Source organism: Mugil cephalus, chromosome 8, assembly GCF_022458985.1.
Source record: "Mugil cephalus isolate CIBA_MC_2020 chromosome 8, CIBA_Mcephalus_1.1, whole genome shotgun sequence".
Classification (NCBI taxonomy): Eukaryota; Metazoa; Chordata; class Actinopteri; order Mugiliformes; family Mugilidae; genus Mugil; species Mugil cephalus.
Window position 1 is genome coordinate 2892522 of NC_061777.1, and position 17791 is coordinate 2910312.

The window sequence follows — 17791 nt, forward strand, 5'->3', positions numbered from 1 at the left end:
GACCAGCAAAAATCTGAATTTTCATTAATTAGTAATTTATATGTGCATTATTTTTTTATTATGATTAAGCCAATTCAATGTCTATAAAAAAGCCAAAAAAAAAAGTCTACTGTATTTTACAGTAACCACGGGAAAGTTCTTCCAAATTTCGAAAACTAATAAACATTTTATGCGTAGGCCTTATAATGGGGAAAGGGCTGGCTTTAGTGCGGAACACTTAAAATGATAAATTTTTACCATTTTTCTCTATAATGAAACCATAATATTGGAGAATGAATGATTAAATTGTGTCATGGCTGTGAGATTTAGAAATGTGGTTATAATGGGAATCAATGGGACAAGTTTTAAATCTGATGCTTCACAAAAACTAATAATGCATCCAAATCAATATTTTAGATAATCTTGTCACATCCAAGACTGATTTGAAAAAGAAAACCACCCAACATTAGCTTTATGGGCATGTTTTCATGATGTTTTGCAGAAAACAACATGGCTTAAAGCAATCAAACTTGCATTTAAAGGGTTGAAATCCTCAAAATACATTTGTAGTTTTGTAAAATGCTGAAGTGGTTTTAGAGATTTATGCAGGAAAAAATAAGAAAAAACAGATTAATCACTTAAGTTGTCATAGCAGTTTTTTGGGAGTTGATATTTTTGACCTTAATGGTTCAAGGGGGTAGTTATTTTTTTCATTGTTCAACCTATTTATTTATTTTTATTTTTAATTTCAAACTATGTGCAAAGAGAGTCTAAAACTACCTCTAAACCTTTAACCCTTAAAACAGAAAAAGGCTCCAGATCTTCACAAGCTAGAAAGTTCTGTTCTTATTAAAAATACCACACAGTATCCACAGGTTCTACGAAATAAGAACTTTTATTCATAATATATTCATACTTGTACACAAGTAAAATAAAATGCATATCTATGGTTCCATTGCAATCTCCATGAACAAACCGACAGCATTCTTTTGGTCGATGCTGCCCATATATCCTTTCTGTCATGAAAATAGAACTAAAAATCAGGGGGAGGTAAAACATTTTATAAACATAAAAAAACCAAAACATTACCCAACAAATGCATGACTTTGAATAAATAATGAGGGGAGATAGTTTATCTTCATTAAACAGACCAAACATTCTTTGTGTGCGTTCTGTCTCTGGTTCCCAGTTTTTGTTTGTTTTGTTTTTTGTTTGTGTCTTTCCTTTTTCTTTTTTTTTTCGTCTCGTTCGGTGGTCTGTCTAAGCAGTAAAAGCTTTTGAGAAGGAAAAGGGAGGAGTCTCCAAAGTGTAGCTTAGACACAGTACAGTTGAGTACATAGAGAACAAACAATTCTGGGCACCAGTTCGTTATTTACATTAGATCTGTAGTGTTCTGTAAAGGCATCCATTTTGTTAAATGTACTCTGTCGTCGTCATTATTGTTTGCCCTCTGCAACATCATGGTCAACGTGACTCCTCGCTTTTCAGTCACTGCCTGTTGTAGATGTCACTGCATCTTCTGTATCATTGTCATGAGCATCAACATTCTTGAGTCCTGTGTTTGAAGAGGGATCAGGAGTCCTAGGACATGGCTAGAGATATCCAGGTCATGGGAATGAAGAGAAAGGGCAGCACTTGCAGAGCAGAACCCCCGCCTTTGATGCAGTGGGTGTCTGATTTGGGCTTTTTGGAGCACTTCTTTTTTTTATTTTTGCTTGACGCTGTAGATGATTCAATATTGTCTAGAAGGTCAGGGCTTAGGTTTTCCAAAGACTTGTCCAGGGTGTTGGACAAGGTTCCCAGTGGTCCATCGTTTTGCTTGTTCTGGGTCTCATTTTTTGTTCTTTCCGGCTCGTTAAACTTAGTTTTGGACATGTTCTCCTTGTCCTTGGGGGCGTTGTTAGTGATCTGGCGACTCTTTCCAGAGAGGATGGAGGACTTGTCATTATCTCCAAGGCAACACCTGGGGATGGCGTCCCCCAAAGGGCTCTCAGTGGAAGGGAATTTCCCTGATTGGGCCTTGGCGCTGAAGAGACTTGTCTGGATTTGAGGTGTTTCCACACATCCCTCCAAGTCTTCACTTTTGAGCCGTTTCAGGTCCTTCCCTGCCAGGAACTCAGGAATGTGGCACTCCAGCTCAGAGCTGGAACCTTTGAAACGTTTGAACCAATCCCATAAGGTCCTTGCACGGCAGTCACAGATCCACTGGTTTCCATTCAAACGCAGATACTGGAGAGAAACGAGTGGGTCCATGGTCTCCCCTGTCAAGACAGTGAGATTGTTGAAGAACAAGAACAAGGATTTAAGTTTACCAAGATCGTTAAAAGCCCTGGGCTGGACATAGATAACCCGATTTTGGTGCAACAGCAGCCGGTCCAGATTGACTAAGCCTCGAAACATGTTGTCTGTTACTATCTTGATCTTGTTATTGTGTAGGTAGAGATAGGTGAGGTTGGCAAGGTCCAGAAAAGTGTCATCATGGAGGGTTAAAATGTTATTGTCCTGCAGGTAAAGGTACTGTAGAGAGAACATTCCTCTGAAAACTCCAACAGGGAGTTCCGACAGGCCACACCTGTGCAGATGGAGGGTGTGCAGCTTAGTTAAGCCCCGGAAGGCTGTTGGGCTGATGGTTCGGAGATTGCTGTTGTCTCCAATGTCCAGTTCCTCCAGTTTCTCTAGGCCGTAGAAGGCTCCAGCTTCGATGTAGCTGATGTTGTTGGAGTAGAGCCAGAGAACCGTGAGGTTGTGGCAAGAGCTGAAGCTGGTGGATCTCACCACTGTCAGCTTGTTGTTCTGGAGGAATATCCGTTGGCTCCGCACAGGGATCTCAGTAGGGATGGAAAACAGTCCTTGTTGTTGGCAGGCCACAGTGGGCCTGGGCTCACTGTAGCACACACACTTGGCAGGGCAGCTGTCAGTTTGAGGCACAAGGTTCAGCCACATCACCAGAAAAAGGAGTCGCGCCCCTGTGAAGAGAAAGAAAAGACATCGGAGGATTAATAAACTATATACGTCAGTACTGTTTGAGAAGCGCGATCTGGGTCAGGATGAAATAGGAATAAACCTTGAGACAGAAGTGTACATTTGGACTGCAAATGCAAGCCTGATATTATGCATCAGAAACTGTGAGGGGGAAAAAAATCAATGTGTTGTTTCTTGTTTTGCTTGTTATGCTTGGAGGAAAAAAGTGAAGACACCACTGTGTGCAATATATAATTTGGACTTGTTGATGCAGGGCAGCAAAATACAAAACACACAAAAATACAGACCTATCTATTGCATGAAGCATCATGTTCGGCACATTACTACAGAATGGTTAATCCTCTTTATAACAGTTGTGTCCCCCCCCTCCTCTGATGACGTTAAGAACTTGCGGCAGGCTCAGTTAAAATCGGGTGGGTGGCTTTTATATGGAATTAGCCTGCTTTGCTCTAATAGGGTGGACATAACTAATGGTGTTTTCAACATTCCTGGGGTTGACATTTAGCCTGACAGTGGGAGATAAGTTTTCATGCCAACCTAAGTGATTGATGCCTGGGGCCAAGGAGGAATGAGGGCCACAGAGGTCTTACTAGACTTTACAGTCATGACTGCAGTCTGAAGATGAGATATGAAAGAGGTGTGGTAGCACTCAGAGCGAGGCATGTAAAGATCCTTGTGTGTAAGTGTATGTGTTTGCCCTGAAGGCATCCATGTTTAAAGTAAGGCATATTCCGCTTTTGCTGGCATTAATTATTTCTGCTTGTCCTCTGCCAGAGTTCATATGAGCCGCTGCACACTACCAAGATAATTGAAATGGGCTGGATTGCCATTATGTGAACAACCTCATCTGACATTTAACAGTTGTAGGTACAGCTAAGGTAAAAATAAAGCGTATCTACTGGGGCTCATGCGTCCTTCATGTAGAGATGAAGGTGTCAAGGTGTCACGAGCCCATCTAGTTTCCTCGTATGATGGCGGCTACACCAGCAAATCTCTGAATCCTCCTCAGCTCCTGCCCTCGCTGAGGATTTCCAATCTCTGCGCCTATGCACATGTTAGGAGTCCCAGGCTTGCAGGCATGACAGGTAGCGAGGCTCTGGAAAAATGCATGAGCCTTGCTCAGCCCTCCCTCCTTCCCCACTCTCCCTCTTCTCATTCCCCTGCAATGTGTTGTGGTGCAGCTCATCTCTGGACCTTGTTAAACGGAGCTCTGGTGTGGCCTGACAGCAGCCCTCTGCTGCACTTTCCTTCCAATCTCCCTGCTCAGCCGTCAGACTGCCACCGGAAAGCTGTCAAGACTTTCCACTCTTTCTGCATCGCAGCACTTTTCCTTCAGCACTGCCTAACAATAGCAATACTTTATCGCCCCGCACACTTCTTGTATCTCCTCTGCCGTCTTCATATTCCCCCCCTCTGCTGTCTATTCATTAACAGGCTATTTCCACCCACGCATTTGGTGTCAAAGCCTGGTTTCCTCGGCTCTCGGCATAATACGTCTTGTCTTTGTTAGCATCTGGTGAATGACAGCATAAGACCCACAATGTCATCAACTACAAGGCAGTGTTTCTTGCCAACACCATCTTTACATCTGCATCACACTAATTGCATTGTCATCCACATCTGGCAGCCACAGCGCACTCACATTATTTCACACTTTCATAATCAAATCTCGGCTTAACGTCACAGACGTCTCACCTTTCCCTCCGGAGACATGTGCAGCTCGGTTGATGCCGATGTAAGAGTCATGTTCACACTATTGATCGGTCAACAATGCTCGTCCTTCCCCTCTCAATTTTTATCACTGTTTTGTTGTCTCCTCTTCAAATCTAAGCCGTTGCAAAGATTACACTCTCAAAAAAAAAGAAAAAAAAGAAACTAAAGCTCCACAGTTTATCCTGATAGTTGCTGATGAGTTGTTGACACAAACAAAATACCACAAGGTTATGGAGGGAAAAAAAAATCCATTCCTTATCATCTTCTGCCAGCTTTGGTTTCAACACTTAATCTTCCCCTATCTCCTGTGTCAAAACATGGCTCAGAGCGCTGCTTTGCTGCCTTCAGACTCTGCCAGCATCCTCCTTCCTGAGAGCTACAGTGTTGCACAATGGCAATCTTCACTCCGTTAAAGAGCAGACAAGCTTCTTTGTCTTCTCCTGAGTGACACTGCTTGTCCCTTTAGCTTTGAGTAAAGAACATGATTTCACCTCCTGCCTCTCCTCCTAGACAAGCCCTTGTACCAGCGACAGGAGCCTGGCAAAATACAACACATTCCGGATGACCAGCAGGCGACACAGCCACTAATTAAACTGTCGTAATAAAATTTCCACGTGAGAGCTTCCTGTTTAGGACAGCAGTGGCCTAATATAGTTCTTCAAAATATCTTGGAAAGGAAGATACAACTTTTTTTTGACCCGTCCAGTTTTTTGAGGCGCTATAGCACAGTTTACAATACTGTGCATGAACTGTAGGGATTAAATAGGCATGGCATATGCAGTCACAGGCGTCTGCATTCAAGAAATGAAAAGATGTAACACACCTGAGGCTGTCGCATACTGTTTATGACCCATTTAATACAACGTGTTTGCCATTATTATAATTTCATTTCAACCGCTCGTGCAGGATGTAATCTTCTATTAAAATCTGTACTGCTTCTGTGCTGCTTTTACAAACATAAGAAGTTAAAACATTAATTTAATTATATTTTATTTATTTAGCGTCAATAACAACACATACTGTCTCAAGATACTTTACAAAATCCAGTCTGAAACCCCCAGAGTGGGCATGAAGGCAATGGTGGCAAGAAAAACCCCTTTTAACAGGAAGAAACCTTGAGCAGAAAACCATCTGCCTAGAAGGGGAGTGGGACAGTGGTTAACATGCTGTGCAGTAGTACCACATAATTGCATGACTAGTGAGAGAGAGGAAATTTTATAAATTATATAAGAAATTAGAAGACAGAAGCTCAGTGCCAGAGAAAAGAAAAAGAGAGTACATGTGTTCAGCAGCATAGGCCTGTAGCAGCATAACTAAGGGATGGTTCAGTCCAGCTCTAACTATGAGCTTGATCAAAAAGGAAAGTCTGAAACCTAGAGAGGGCATCTGCCTCCTGAACCCAAACTGGGAGCTGGTTCCACAGGAGAACAGCCTCATAGCTGAAGGCTCTACCTCCCATCCTACTTTTTGAAACTCTGGGAACCACAAGTAGGCGAGAGGAATGGAAAATGTAAAAGTCAGAAGGGAAAAAGGCATTACATCAATACGTGTCATGTTAGAAAAGAGCAGCTTCTGCTCAAAAACACTGGTACCGGAGGTGCAGGAGGACACTCAAGGACGCTACATTTACTTGCAAAAACCGAAATATGTTCGCGGGAGTGGTACGGGCTGATGCAGAGAAGTTATTTTACTTTAGCATTGGTGAATCAATTTCCTAGATCCCTCTTTTATTTGCACATGCCCCTGTCATCCGTGCACTCTTTTTGTCTTATGGTGAAAAATACAACACGCATTTAGATGCTTTCTCGTGCCCGAGAACACAGAGGGCACGCTGGGACAGCACATTTAGCGGGCCTCCAATTCATCACGGTGGCTTTACTTTGAAGGGCTGGGGATTGGGTAGGGACAGCTAACATGACAGTCTTATCCCCTTGGCCCAGAGTGGAAGTGATGTCTCTGTCAGAGATGAATCACAGTGGTTCTCTAGAGGGACCTCCTGGCCTCCTTCAGAAATTATACATTATTGTGTTGCTCAGAGGCCAGCCTGCGTTTAATATAGTCATGATTCCTCCCTGTAAGGTCATGCATCTTGTGTGAATGCATCCATGCATACATAAATTGCTTTCATATCTGGCTGAAATGAATATATCTGAGAGAGGCGTACAGGGACAGGACAGTTGCACAAAGGCCAGTTTTAGCGCGGCCAGTGCAGCCATAAAAGACTTTTAGGGCTGAGAGCGATAAAGGGGCAATAACTTGCTGCATCAAAGACTCGCAAAGTCACAAACACAAAGTAGTGAACACATAAAGTTTCAATTTCACAACTAAGACGAGGTTATGACTTTCTGATTTTTAGAGAGGTCCACTTTTTAAATCTTCTTAGACTACAAATTATATAGCAATATTTCTTATTGTGTTCAGTTTACCATCAGTGGCTGCCTTTTTACTGATATCCTATCTTTTAAAAGAGTTCCTCAATCACATTCACCAAGAATACAAGTACTTGCATCAAGGTTTGAACAAACCAAAGGGCTGGATCAGTTATACGATGATGGGGTATGACCCTAAGGTTTCTACACTACTTTCTTAGCTATACGAGACTTCATCTGATGTATAGAAACTGACACAATGAAACACTTTTTAACAAACATGGGCAAACTTGGCATATGTTTCATGTAAAAAGCAAAGTAATTCACCCTTAAACTTTTTTATATATTCCAAAATTTGTACTTCTTTCACTCACACAAGGTTTTTTTGGATAAGGTATTACAGCGTGGCCTGGAGCCACACCGTCATGGTTGACCAGGAGGATATTTCATTTAAGTTTGCTTTGAACCTCTTTTCCCTTCATAAGCCTGTGAAAAGTTTTATTACAGAGAAGAATCGGACACACTGAATCGCAGAGGGATTGGTTGGCAGGCGATATTCATGTGGGAAAGGTTGTAATCAGAAGGCCACATTGACCTTTTTGTGCTGCATTTACCCTGTTATTGAGAGTGTAGTTATCAAAAGTTCATCCTTTCTTCTTCGTCTCTCCCTTGGTTTTCACAGCAATCAATCTCACTTTAAAGTCGTGCAACATTTTTCTCCAACAAAACTTACTTGATGTCGTTTTGGAGCATTTCAATAGTTAACCTTGGAGTAAAATGAAGACTGACATTTACTTTTGTCCTGAATGATAAACTGATTTTGTGTTGTTGTTTTTTTGTTTTTTTTCTAATTGAAAAATGCGACTCCCTCTCCGCTTCTCAATGAGTTTTGTTCCCCAGAAGAAAGGTTGCACATGCACACACGGAACAGATACGCTGACAAACGGACAAAGACAGATTTGCTGTTGTCCGTGCAATATTCATGAACCAGATGTTAAGATCTTAAATAAAGATGCACACATCAGATCAAACAGGTTATTCAAGACATGAAGGAGCGGAGAGTTGAACCGGGGTCCCTCGGCTAAGAGTGGAGCGGTGCAGGGGCATCGGCGCTGGCTTCGGCGTGCAGACGAGGACACAATTAGAAGACGAGCGGGGGAGGACAGATGAGGTCCTGTTTGACACACATCTGACACAGGAGTTGCGGCAGCAGATGGTTCATGAATAACTGAGGGAAGCGGAGGTCGGCAGGCGGAGCAGAGGCATGGAGCAGAACTAAGGGGTCTGCAAAGATTCCTGCACAGATTTACATGCATGTCCGTACGTGTTCATACATGTAAACCTGCGACGAGGAATATAATCAATAGCGACGTGGATGCGACGGAGACGTCCTGCTGTGCATAACTGCGGCAGGCAGAAAGGTGGTCGTGTCACGCTTCCGAGAAGTGGCGGCAATAACAATAGGGTGTGAGGCGGCGATGTACTGACAGGGAGAGAATGAGCCTGCAATCAGAGGGCTGTCGGATCGAATCCCCGCTCGACTGGCGAGGATTAGGAGAGGAGGATGTGAACGGTTGTCTCCGTCAAACGCCCTCAAAATTGCCATTGATGTTGCTTTGTCCTCCCCGAGATCAAACCGCTGCTCAGCGGGACACCATTCGACGCTGGTATCCTAAAGATTCACAAATTGGCCTCTGTGGTACGTTTATTGTGTGTCATTTTAGATTTCCACTTCAACCTCCGGACGCCAGGTATTGTATATTTTGCTTTGAACAGCAAAAAAACAAAACAAAAACAGCTGTCTGTATTTTACACACTTGGCCTCACCAGCTTAATGAGTGTGATTTTGGGACGCGATCACACCTGCGCCCTCACCTCCGTGACTGAATGTTTCACACCTGGTTTTCAAACAGACGTACAAACACCTCACGAAGCGAACACACGGTTTGATCATGACTGGTGATTAAATGATCTAAAAATACAGCCTAATGTGGGACTAGACAAAGCCCCGGAGGCATAAGACAGGTTCCTTGTGTGTTTTTTTGTTTTATTTCATGCTGTATTGTGCTCGTGAATACGCAGTCGGTTTAGTGTCCCATGCACTATAAATGATGGAGTGCGTATAGGGCAGCCCTACCACAACAATCAATCTGTTTAGCTCCTAAAATTGCAGTGATTTTTCTTCCAAGATGCGTTAATGTTAGCTGAAATAGAGTTAGGTAGGCTTAAAGGCCACTAAAGTGGATTAATTGTAGTGCGGTGGCATGGTGCCACTGGATAGGGGGACAAAAATGGCATATTCCTCACAACTCTATTGTGTAGTTGGCAGCAAACCAAGTGGTCCGGAGCGCTGCTACAGCTCACTGGGAAAACGTTTCGGAGAAGGAGTTGTGAGGTTTTTTTAGCGGAGTGGCTCAAATCCAGCTTCACGCTCCCGCCTCCACATGTCACAGACATGGGGCCATTTTCACATGCGAAACCATGTACAATGCATAATGCAAGTAGCGTAAGCTGAAAATAATGCCGGCTTCTCCCGAGCGTGAGTGCAAGGAGGGGTCCAGATGCACACCCTGAGCTACAGAAGGCCGTAAATGTGGAATGCCCTACTTTAGGTGCGGCGCTCGGCTGCCAGTGGTGCAGCCGAGCATTTCTGCTTAACACGGCGTACGGGACTTTATCTTATCTACACGTGGCTGGGAAGGAAATAAATGAGGGTAGCTGCCACAATACATGCCCTGTGTGTCTCAGAGCTGCTACGCTCTCAGGCAGACAGAGGTGCACAGGTGTTAATGACATTTTCAGAGGCATCCTTGTGTTTTCTTTAGTTTCTTTCTCTTTTTTTTAAATGGAAACAGAGCATGTCATACAGAATATATATGTCAGTTTACAATTTGGGAAGTTGTGCCATTTCCTGCATCAGTAGTTCTGGCCTGTGAGAGGTACTTTTAACCTCCTGAGACCCAAGCATTTGTTTGGAATGCATTTTAATTCCTTTAAGATAAGATTGAGATATTTAGGTATTTGAGATTAGTAGGATCTGAAAAATATAAATCATCTTTGAACTGGAAGGATACAGCGATCATTTCACTGTATATTACAATTTACATCACAAATGTGCACCAAAATATAAAACTGTTTATTTTAATGCAAAAACAGAATTGGAAACAATGAAGTCCCGATGTCCTCAAATGAGTACTTGTGAATTTGTTAAATCTGCATGTCATTTTAAACTAGAAAAGTTAATAAGAATAAATAAACAAGTGTACTGACCCATGACTACCAGTACACGTCAGACAAAAGTGTCTCCTTATGAGGACAGCAGGTCTAAATGAAGCAGAAGAAGAAGCTGCAACAAACCTATGACATAATGTCCACATATGAGGAAGCTGGAATTATTTCCACAAAAAAGCTTTCGATAACCCAGTTACCTGCATATGAATGGACAGTAATGTCAATGAATGAGGCGTGGACGGAAGTAAAAAAAAAATCCCATCCTTTTTCCTAAAATCATTAATTAATGACAGTTATATATTTATTTATGGTTAATACTTTCTATTTTCCTTTCTTTTTCTTTAGTTTTGTCACTTTGATGACAAAAGTTTCTAACATATAAAGGATTCATGTTTCCTTGGAAGCACTGATGCCTCACAGCACTTGGTTTGCATGTACTCGTTAGGTTCATTGTTGATTCTAATTTGCCTGTAGGTGTGAGTGTGAATGCTTTTTTATCTGTGTGTGTGTGTGTGTGTGTGTGTGTGTGTGTGTGTGTGTGTGTGTGTGTGTGTGTGTGTGTGTGTGTGTGTGTGTGTGTGTTAGCCCTGAGACAGACTAGAGACCTGTCCAGGGTGGACGCCGCCTCTGGACCAATAACAGCTGGGATATGCTCCAGCGTCCCCCCCTGACCCTTGTGGGGATAAGCGGTAGTAGAATAAGAGATGAATGTGACCTTCAGAGTCAGAGTCAGAGGCGTGGACTTTTCCTGAGGCCTGTTTTCCCTCCAATATACATGTCTACACTCAGGCTGTGACGCTATAGACTGAAATATGAGTTTATTGTCAACATAAATTTGCGTCTCTGGAATCAAACGATGTTGATCCGAGTGTGTGCGTCAAGTGGGTTGTATCATATTCTGCATGAGGTCGTTACATCTCTAAAAAAAGTCTGAGTCATGGATTTCATGCCGCTCCGGAGCTCTCATGTCAATTGAATTTGAAGCCAGCGAGAACAGCGAGGCCTCACCGTGAATACGTGGCGGTGGCATGGAAGCAGCTGAAGCCTAATGAATAACCGCTTTGTTATTTGAAAAGGATAACAGCGACGGTAAACATTGGATGAAAGCTTTCGGATAATGTTAACTCCTCTTCGTGTTAAGTGTCAACCGGAGACTGAGAGAACAGCGTTGGCCCCCACAGGCGGCCCCGGATATTTGTGGACGCGCCGATGAGAAAACACGGCGAGGTGGTCCGAGCATAATGTAATAAGCGCTTAAACAGTTTGATGCTAGTTTTAATGTTATTGCAGCCTGACTTTGCTCCGGGCGCAGTGTCGAGCTCTCTAAGAGTAGTATAATCTCGTTTCCAGGCCTGGAAGTAAAGTGGCTGCAAACATTATCCACTCCAAATCTTTCTGACAGCTTCATTACGACAAAATTCCTGTGTTTGGCAGCAGCCCTCTTAGACTGGCACTCGTTGTGCTTGTCGTAGACAAACCAGCTCGCAGATGAAGTGTTGTGTTTGTGTTGAGTTAAAAAAAAAAGAAAAGGATCAAACGAGCACTTAATCTTTGACCAGTCAACACTAAACCAAAGTCATTCACTGAGTAATCCATTTAGTTGTTTGGGAGAATTTCTGCGGAGGAATGATTAGCTGCAGGGGGAGACCAACAAGCATTTCTAATTTGCGAACCTATTTTCTGCATTGTTCTTGAATTGGCCACTCAATATCACCTTGGGAAGCCCTTGCACCCAGGATAGAAACGGTATCAAGCACACGCATTACTCACTCCGACGTTATGCACAGGTGGATGTGCCGCACAGATGTGCCGTTTTCACCGATTTCTCATTCTCATGGAAATGCAATGAATGGCACAAGTATTTTTTTCTGTGCCTGAGGATGAGAAGGGGTGGAAATGAGCCCAAGGAGACTTTCACAAGGCAAACCATTATTGACACCCTTTTTAGTGCCATAATGTGTCATCTAACCTTCCTCGGTCTTCTCCGGTTTTGCAGTATTGCACTCTGTCGGTTTGGCCAGCTGACTATGCAGACTGGCTGCAAATATGTCATCTGCAATCACTTCTGACTGACTGAGACGAGGCGAGCCGAGGGAGGGGCACGCTTGAACCGGCTTCAAACTCGTCAGTGAACTCATCACTCACTCAACTGGATGCAACGAATACTATATACCTGTATGAATGTATTAAAACAAAAGAAAATTTAAAAATAATAAAAAGATTCATGTGGTGCATCTGTTACCTGCACAATCAAAAACTGTGCATGCATGTTTTTTTTTTAATTAAAATATTCGGTACACAAGTCAGCCAGTTATTGGTGACTACACAGGTCCCTCGGCTCTACAGGGCACTGCAGCATTTTTCTCTCCTCCTCAGATTCCACTTGTTCTGGTTTTACAGTGTGAAAATCAAGGGTTTTTGTTCAGTGTCACCGCACTCATCAGCATTGTTTTCAGCCACTGCAGGCAGCCCGGGGAACGCTACAGAGCATCGATCAGTTAAGGAGACCGGCTTCTTTCTTCATCAGGAGATTGTGCAGAGCAAAGCAGAGATAAAGGGAAGCACAATAACCGGACTCACAGACACACAAATGATACCTAATGTCTCTGTTGAATGTGCACAAACCAAGAAGTTTAGCAAGGCTTTAAACATCCGGGTGGAAAAGGGGGAAAAAACAAAAACAAAAAAAAGCATCAGTTAGGATCTATACAGATCAGGCATAACATTATGACCAGTGTAGGTCTCCCTTGTGCCTCCAAAACAGTTGTGACTCATCAGAGAATGGACATGGGTCTTCTGGGAGGCCTTTAGGTCCTATAGATTGAGAGGAGGGCCCTTTATGGATCATCCCACTGATCACTTTGGGATCTAGAGAATTTGAAAGCCAGGTCAATGTACTTCTTATTTAAAGCAAACCTTTAGTAGGTGTGCACTTATGTGGTAGGTTTTAATGGACCTAAACTATTCTTATTCTTGTTGCAAACATTTACGTAACATTGTGTTGTGGGTTCGGGATGCTGAACGCTTACATGTCTGATCTAAGTGTAGAAGTGTCCGGATTTTTTTTATTTATTAATATTATTTTACCCATTTCTTATAACACTGTGTTCTGAAAGACGCTGCTTGAATGAGGTGCATAATCTTCCCTCAGGTATTTTTTCATCTGTCCATTTCTTCCACTTTTTGTATATATGCCAATGCTTGTATATTGTTTATTTTATATTATTATTTGTCATTATTCTGCCCCTTCATATGCTGTTGCAAACTGCAGTATAAAGGCAGGCAGACGTGTCACACAGAGCGGCGCTAATCCAGCTGCTATCTGTGATGCTAGCCACACAGTTTAGCTACGCCACGGCATCCGGGCGAGGACTCCTTTAGAAGGCCAGGACGAGGGAACATGTACGGCCTGTGCTTTTTCTAAGGACCGGGACAAATTTAATGACGTGTCGGTGACAGACAGTGAGTGACTGGACTACCACCTAAGAAAGAGAAATCAATGAGAGCTCAAGAGGAGGAAGATGAATGAGACAACAGGGATGAGACGGACAGGTGGTGCAACGCTGGTATTTACATGGTCCATTCCATCACATTAGAATATCAGCAGGATTAATCTCTCAATTTATATCTACAGCAGCTCCATTACTACATTTCACATGTGTCAACTCCCTAAGAGACATATAGGTGTCCCTTATAAGGAAGCCATTAGGCCTCCTTTATTTCAAACGACGGCTGTTTAATTCAGTTTTAGCTTCACTGAATGAGTCATCAGACACACAGTGGAAGGAATACAGAGACATGCCCACAAAAATCTAAAAAAAACAAAAAAAAGAAAAGGCCAGAGGAAGAAAGATGTCCTCAGACTAGCAGAATATGAAAAGAATAAATACATTTGGTGGATATTGTGCAAGCGTCAACTAATTCTGCCCAGCTTTCTTGTAGATCCATCTATTTTGGATGTGCAGGCGGCCCTGGAGGCATGTTGACCTGAAAAAGACAAACCTCTTCCTTCCTTTCATCTTTTGAGTCAGTTCCTGCAAGCAAATGTATTAGGGCCGATATCACGAGGCCTACTTCTGCCGCTCTGCCCTGTAACAGGAGCACCGTTCTCGGTGCTGTTTCGCTCCTATCGCATTGAATATTTTACAGATCCCCATTTCTAAAAGAGTGTTGTCAGAGGGATGCACTGGGAGCGTGTTGCGCAATGAAAACTATTGAAAATCCGGTAAATATTTGCGGGGGCTGCCATACTCTTTGTGAGCACATGTAGGTGGATTTTTTGACATTAGCGCCGTATAGGATCTCATATCTTCCCCAGCCTCCGCAGGCATCTGATTCATTCTCTATCCTAGACCTTCCACTTAAACCCCGAGCATGAGTGAACAGGAGCTTTGAAACTGAATTTGGCCAGCATCTGTCGACTCACAGAGAACGACTTTCAAGCACAGCACAGGGTTTCCATTCTCCGGCGGAATGGCAGCGATTGTGGCATCTTGTCTGTAAATGGAGGTTAAGCGGAGTTAAAGAAATGGATCAGAATAAGAGGTGAAGAATGCAAACATCTTCATTTAAAGGTGGCGCAGACACTGTAAAAAAATAGTATAATAATGCTTATATTATATGCAGTTTGATGGTTTAATGTCGAGGGTACAACTCTGCTTGGGAGCGACGAAGCTTTGCAAACATGAATTTCTTAAAACTTTTTTAAATAAATGCTACAACTAACAATATAAAACACTCTACGAGAAGTCACAAGCCTTCATTTCTTATTACCAAAGAGCAGGTACAGGAACACCACTGTAGGAAATCTGCAGTGCACCACAGCAAAGGCACTTAGTGACTTCGGTCTCTCTCCCACTCCTTCAGAGCCGGCGGATGAGGGTGGAGATAGATACTGTGTTGCATTTATTTATTTATTTTAAATGGACATTCTTCCTTTTTCCTCACCTTGACCCCCCGAAAATGGAAATAAATGACTGCAGCCCGCTCGGTTTAATAAGCTCACTTCAGAGAGAGTGTCTTAAAGTGAGCGCTCCCTCCTTCGGAAGAATGAAAGGAGAAAGACTTGTGCATTATTTACCAGCCGCCTAAGCACCACCGCACCCTGCGCAGACAAAGCGGTCTGCAGCAGGAAAATGGATTTTTCTGCAGAGGAGCTATGATAAGGAGTATAAAGGGAAGAAAGGATAGAAAACAGAAAAGGATTTAGAAGGAGGAGGTGGGGGGGGGGGCTGGAGAGACATTAGCCAAGAATCAGTTAAATTTCTTCCCATCAGAACTGTCAACCACCTCCTGCTCTGCCTCCTCCCTCCCCGTTGACCTGATAAGGGCAGCTCTTTACATCAGAGGCCTCCACGGATCAGTCACCTTTTTCTTTTTTTTTTACCGGAAAGGTCGAGTGCTGGCCCAAAGCTCAGATCATGCAGAGAAGTCATCATTCCTGCACTTTATCTCCCAGGTGAGGCGTGATCCGAGGCCGAGTGTCACGGCAGCCTGGCTCCCAATATGCCCTCTAACCCTTTTTGGCGTCACCCTTAAACCTGACTGGGATGCAGCCAGATAGAGAGAGAGAGGGAGAAGAGATTGAGAACAGCTCACAGCAGCGGTGGCTATCAGATAAGGCTGGAGTGAAGATCCAGGAGGGGCAGTCTCACGGCGGCGCTGGCTTCAGCGTCTGAGTGATGGGTTGGTGAGGCTATCTCCCAGCATCCCTCACTTCTGAACAAGTCGCTCGATTAGGAGATGGGATAAACAGCCCAGCATGTGGCCGCCACCTGAGACTCCCAGAAAACAAAAAACCTCCCACCGTCTGCAATCCATGTGTGTGTGTTTACGCCAAGTCATGAACAAATATGTGTGCGCATCATTGCCGAACATTACTGTGGTATTGTAAATGATGAGCTGGCGTAATTTGCGTGTCACCGTACTGTGGGACGACCCAACTGACAAGACTTCCCGCTTTGCTGCCCGGGTAATGAGTCATTTCAGCCCTGGAGAAAAACAATCTGGTATTTTTAAACTGCATCTTTCAGCTGTTCCTTTCTCCCTGGAGCTCCAGCTCGTGAGCTCTTGGTGGCTGGTTATACGAATGCCATTTCCAGCGCTTGTGCTAATGGGCCTGATATGTCTGAATAATATAAATGCATTACAGAGCTTTTAATGGTGCTCTTGGTCCATCCATACCCCGCTGATTAAGACTTAATGCTCAGCACAATGCAACAAAACACCCTCGACGTGTGAGTTCAAGCACTAACCAGCAGACTGCTGCTTTCGGTGAGCTGTTGTGTTTTGAATGTTAAACGAGAGGGAAACGCTGAGTGTATTATTCGAGCACGAGAAAGCATCCTTCCCATCCGCACAAGAGTCTCAGTCTCAGGAGCTACCACTCAACAAGCATGTGAATATTGATTCATAGCAAGTGTTGGGAGAAACGAGAGGAAATCACCTAAAGACATTCTGTCCCTGTTACTGTTACAAAGCAGCAGCAGCGGCAACTGAAGGTTCAAGGCTCGTACGATTACAAGACAGTTAAGCTTCTTCAAATGTCCATCTCAGGGCTAACACAGACAGACAGACAGACAACCATTCACACTCACACCAATCAGCCTGGCCAGCATGTCTGGAGGGTGGGAGGAAGCCGGAGTACCTGAGGGAACCCATGTAGACACAGGGAGAACATGCAAACTGCTCACAGAAAGACCCCAAAGGTCGTCCGATGGATTCAAACCCAGAACCTTCAAGAAGTCAAAGTATTGACAGCGATTCAGGCTAAACTGAGACTAACTTCTGTTTAACTTTGCTCTGACTGGTTGTAGGTAGGTAGGGATGGGTTCTGTTAAGATTTTAAAGAATGGAAACATAAAAACTTTATCCAAAAATGGTACCTTTTTATTCTTAAGGCATTTTGTGACGTGCCAGTTGAACCAAACTTTAATTTAAATAATGTAAATACAACTAAGAAATAAATGAACCAATATAAAATAAACAGTCATAATGATCGTAATAAAAACAGCAGCGTATCAACTGCTCTCGTCTCCGGCGATGCTGCCGACTGCGCTGGTGGCAGGAGAAGTGCGTGGCGTGGGGCCTTACTGGAATCCTGTCAAAGACATTTCTGGTCTTTTATTAAAATGCTCTGCGTGGTCAGATGTTGAATCTAATTCCAGGTCGTTTTCAGATTGACCAGTCTGAATCTTTAGAGGTGAAGTCCAGACAAACGTTTGGTCTTAGACATTTTGAAGGTTCACTTCCATCCAGGCAGGTGAAACAACAACAGAGCTAAGGGGGCGGGCTTCTGTTGATGACCGACCCATGTTACTGCCAAAATGAACTGGAATGAAAATTAAACATTCAGTGGCACTGAAATGATGCACCAAAATCTGCGTTGCTTTTCGGTTTGGTTACTCCCGTTTGCGTCGACACCGGCACCATTAAGGTACCGAATACTGTACCCCTCCCTGGTTGTAGGACAATCCAAACCTTTTAAAGAGTCTTTTTCTTTTCTCTGCACCAGCGGA

General features: G+C 43.5%; 1 protein-coding gene across 1 annotated transcript in view; it reads right to left on the reverse strand.

Annotated features, from left to right (window-relative positions):
- Positions 1-855: 855 nt before the first annotated feature.
- Positions 856-17791, reverse strand: part of rtn4r (reticulon 4 receptor) — a 40634-nt gene continuing 23698 nt past the window's right edge. The window contains exon 2 of the mRNA XM_047592308.1: positions 856-2945. Within this exon, the coding sequence (XP_047448264.1) occupies positions 1561-2945 (1385 nt within the window). The 3' untranslated portion in view covers positions 856-1560. The remainder of the gene's footprint in view (positions 2946-17791) is intronic.